At 35.9% G+C, this 2,741-nt stretch overlaps 1 protein-coding gene across 1 annotated transcript; it reads left to right on the top strand.

Moving 5' to 3' along the window:
* Positions 1-559: 559 nt before the first annotated feature.
* On the top strand, positions 560-2,354 carry LOC145013043 (transcription factor MYB36-like). The gene is made up of 3 exons (XM_078971844.1): positions 560-807; positions 917-1,046; positions 1,358-2,354. The coding sequence occupies exons 1-3, from the start codon at positions 672-674 to the stop codon at positions 2,145-2,147; spliced, it is 1,056 nt and encodes a 351-aa protein (XP_078827970.1). The 5' UTR covers positions 560-671; the 3' UTR covers positions 2,148-2,354.
* The last annotated feature ends 387 nt before the right edge of the window (positions 2,355-2,741 follow it).

Raw genomic sequence — 2,741 nt, forward strand, 5'->3', positions numbered from 1 at the left:
ATATATATATATATATATATATATATATATATATATATATATATATATATATATATATACAAAAATTAAAATAAACATACATAAAATATGTTGTGATATGTAATCCGCTGATTCCTATTATTCTTGTGGTGACATAAGAAGCGGTCTCCAAAACCAAAGTTCGATGACTCAGAAATCTGTTTAAATGTGGATAATAGAAAATAAAGCAAAAAAGAAAGCTATAATATGAATACAAGAGCTAATGAGATGATCATATGTATGTATGTGTATTCAGATATGTACAAGTTTAAATCCAAATTAGTAGAAGAAAAAACATTTAAAAGTTCGCGGTAGAAAACTTGATTTCTACACGGATAGGTTTTTGGACTATGGCAAATTGGCAATATCATAATATTAAGTTGCTAAAAGTAAGAATGAACTGATCCAAATGTGTGCCCCAAACCCTAGAAGAGTGTACGACTTTTTTTTTTGCTTTGTTTCTTTTTGGTTTGTTTAATAAGTATCACATCAAGTCCCAAATTTTCCTACCTACTATAAATCCTGAGTCTTCCCTCGTACAATTTCAACCAATTAACCAGAGGCACATATATCTGCGTCTGTCTTGAGAGAGAGCAAAAGGAGAAATATTGATACAAGAACACCAACAAACAAGGCAGAATAATTCAAGAAAGATGGGAAGAGCACCATGCTGTGACAAAACAAATGTGAAAAAGGGACCATGGTCTTCAGAAGAAGATGCTAAGCTCAAAGAATATATCGAAAAGTATGGAACTGGTGGTAACTGGATCGCTCTTCCCCAAAAGATCGGTATATATGTTTTTCATCGTTATATACGTTCATATTATTCTTTTGTTCTTCAAGGTTTTGATTTTGTATGCGTCCCTTTAGATTTTTTAACTTAACAAATGATTTGCAGGACTAAAGCGGTGCGGAAAAAGTTGCAGACTCAGATGGTTGAATTACCTACGACCCAACATCAAGCACGGGGGATTCTCTGAAGAAGAAGACAACATCATCTGCAGCCTCTATATTAGCATAGGCAGCAGGTCTCTCTCTCTCTCTCTCTCTCTCTCTCTCTCTCTCTCTCTCTCTCTCTCTCTCTCTCTCTCTCTCATGTGCGTATAGAAGTTGTGGCCACCATGTTGGATTCAAGTTTTAACCAAAGTTACTTGTCCTTTCCATTTGTCCATCAAGCTCTTGTTATAAGAATATATACGTCCCATCTCATATTTAAATCTATACTGTTATATTGATGTTCGTTTGTGGCCCTTGAGCCCTAGGAATTTTGTTTCTTGTTTTTTCTCTTTTTATGGTATATGGTTTGGTTTTGTGTCTGATTTGATACAAAATCATATAGGTGGTCCATAATAGCTGCCCAACTGCCTGGAAGAACAGATAACGACATCAAGAACTATTGGAACACCAGGCTGAAGAAGAAATTACTCGGAAGGCGCAAACAGTCGCAGGCCAATAGGCTCTCCGGCTCAACCCAAGACCAGAAAGACAGCAGCGGAATAGAAACCCTAAGCAACTCCGCCATCGAAAGGCTCCAACTTCACATGCAACTCCATAGCCTTGAAAACCCTAATTTCTCTCAATATGATCATAATCCTCCTCCCATGTGGCCTTGCAAGTTGAACCCTATTCAAGAAAAGATGATGCAAACTCTCCAACTTGTGAATGAATCCTCGAATCCTCTGATGATGCAAAATTTCTCACCTGCTACTCCTCAAAAGGTTGAATACTATGCACAATCCAGTAACCCCCTTCAACAAGAGTTTTCTTCAATGAGTAGTATGATGATAAATGGAATGGAGACTTCCATGGGAATCAACATTCCCGAGTCATCATCTCTTGTCCTTGAATCAGATGCCACAATACAACAACCAAGCATGGAATTACAGCAGTGTTGGGCGTTTCAGGCTGAAATAGACGAGCTCTTGAGCAACAAAGGAGCTACACCACTAGAGGGGCAAATGAGTGAATTTGATTGTTTCAAGGACATGCATGGTGCTAAAAATAGCATTACTTGGTGGGCTAACGAATTTGAAGCAAATTCAGCCTCTTCCAACTCCTGGGATTCAACTGGCATTCATGATCACAAACAGATAGACATGAAGTACCAAGAATTAGCGCAAGGACATTGAGTACAATGAAAAAAGAGGATACGAGGAATTGTTGTTCATCAAGTATTATTGGAATTTAATTGTTATAAATTAGGCATAAGTGTAGAAGGTACGTGGAGGAGAAGAAACCAGTAAGTAATGTGTACAGTGTGTAATAATGTCGTGTCAACTTCTTGTTATGTTTGTCGAATATATAGATACATCTAATTAAATACAAGTACTTATATATTTCTAGGTTTCCTTTTGGAGTTAAGTTATTTCGATATAAATGGTATATGATATATGCAGTAGTCTTGTGCTGAATAAAGTTACGTAAATGATAGAATCATGACACAAAGTTATGTCACTTTATTATACTATGATACATCAGTGATAATTGGTAACAATGGTGCTTAAAATTCTTTCCCATTGATCGAAGTAGGCTTCAAAATTTGAAAATAAAAGTGAATCACTGATCGTTGAGGCTTCATGTTGTCTGCAATATCTGTTTTGTTGATAGAACATGATAAAACGACAATGATCATGTGCCTAATATATATTCATCTTATAGCTTTATGACTTGTAATTGAGATTAGGTGATGATTAGGGTTTTATTAGTTTACTTATAAAATCACA

This window comes from Lactuca saligna, chromosome 8 (assembly GCF_052625555.1).
Source record: "Lactuca saligna cultivar CGN05327 chromosome 8, ASM5262555v1, whole genome shotgun sequence".
Taxonomy (NCBI): Eukaryota; Viridiplantae; Streptophyta; class Magnoliopsida; order Asterales; family Asteraceae; genus Lactuca; species Lactuca saligna.

Coding starts and splice junctions, on each gene's coding strand:
- LOC145013043 (XM_078971844.1), top strand. CDS start 672: ATGGGAAGAGCACCATGCTGTGACAAAACAAATGTGAAAAAGGGACCA. Junction 808..916: donor CGCTCTTCCCCAAAAGATCG/GTATATATGTTT, acceptor AATGATTTGCAG/GACTAAAGCGGTGCGGAAAA. Junction 1,047..1,357: donor TATATTAGCATAGGCAGCAG/GTCTCTCTCTCT, acceptor AAAATCATATAG/GTGGTCCATAATAGCTGCCC.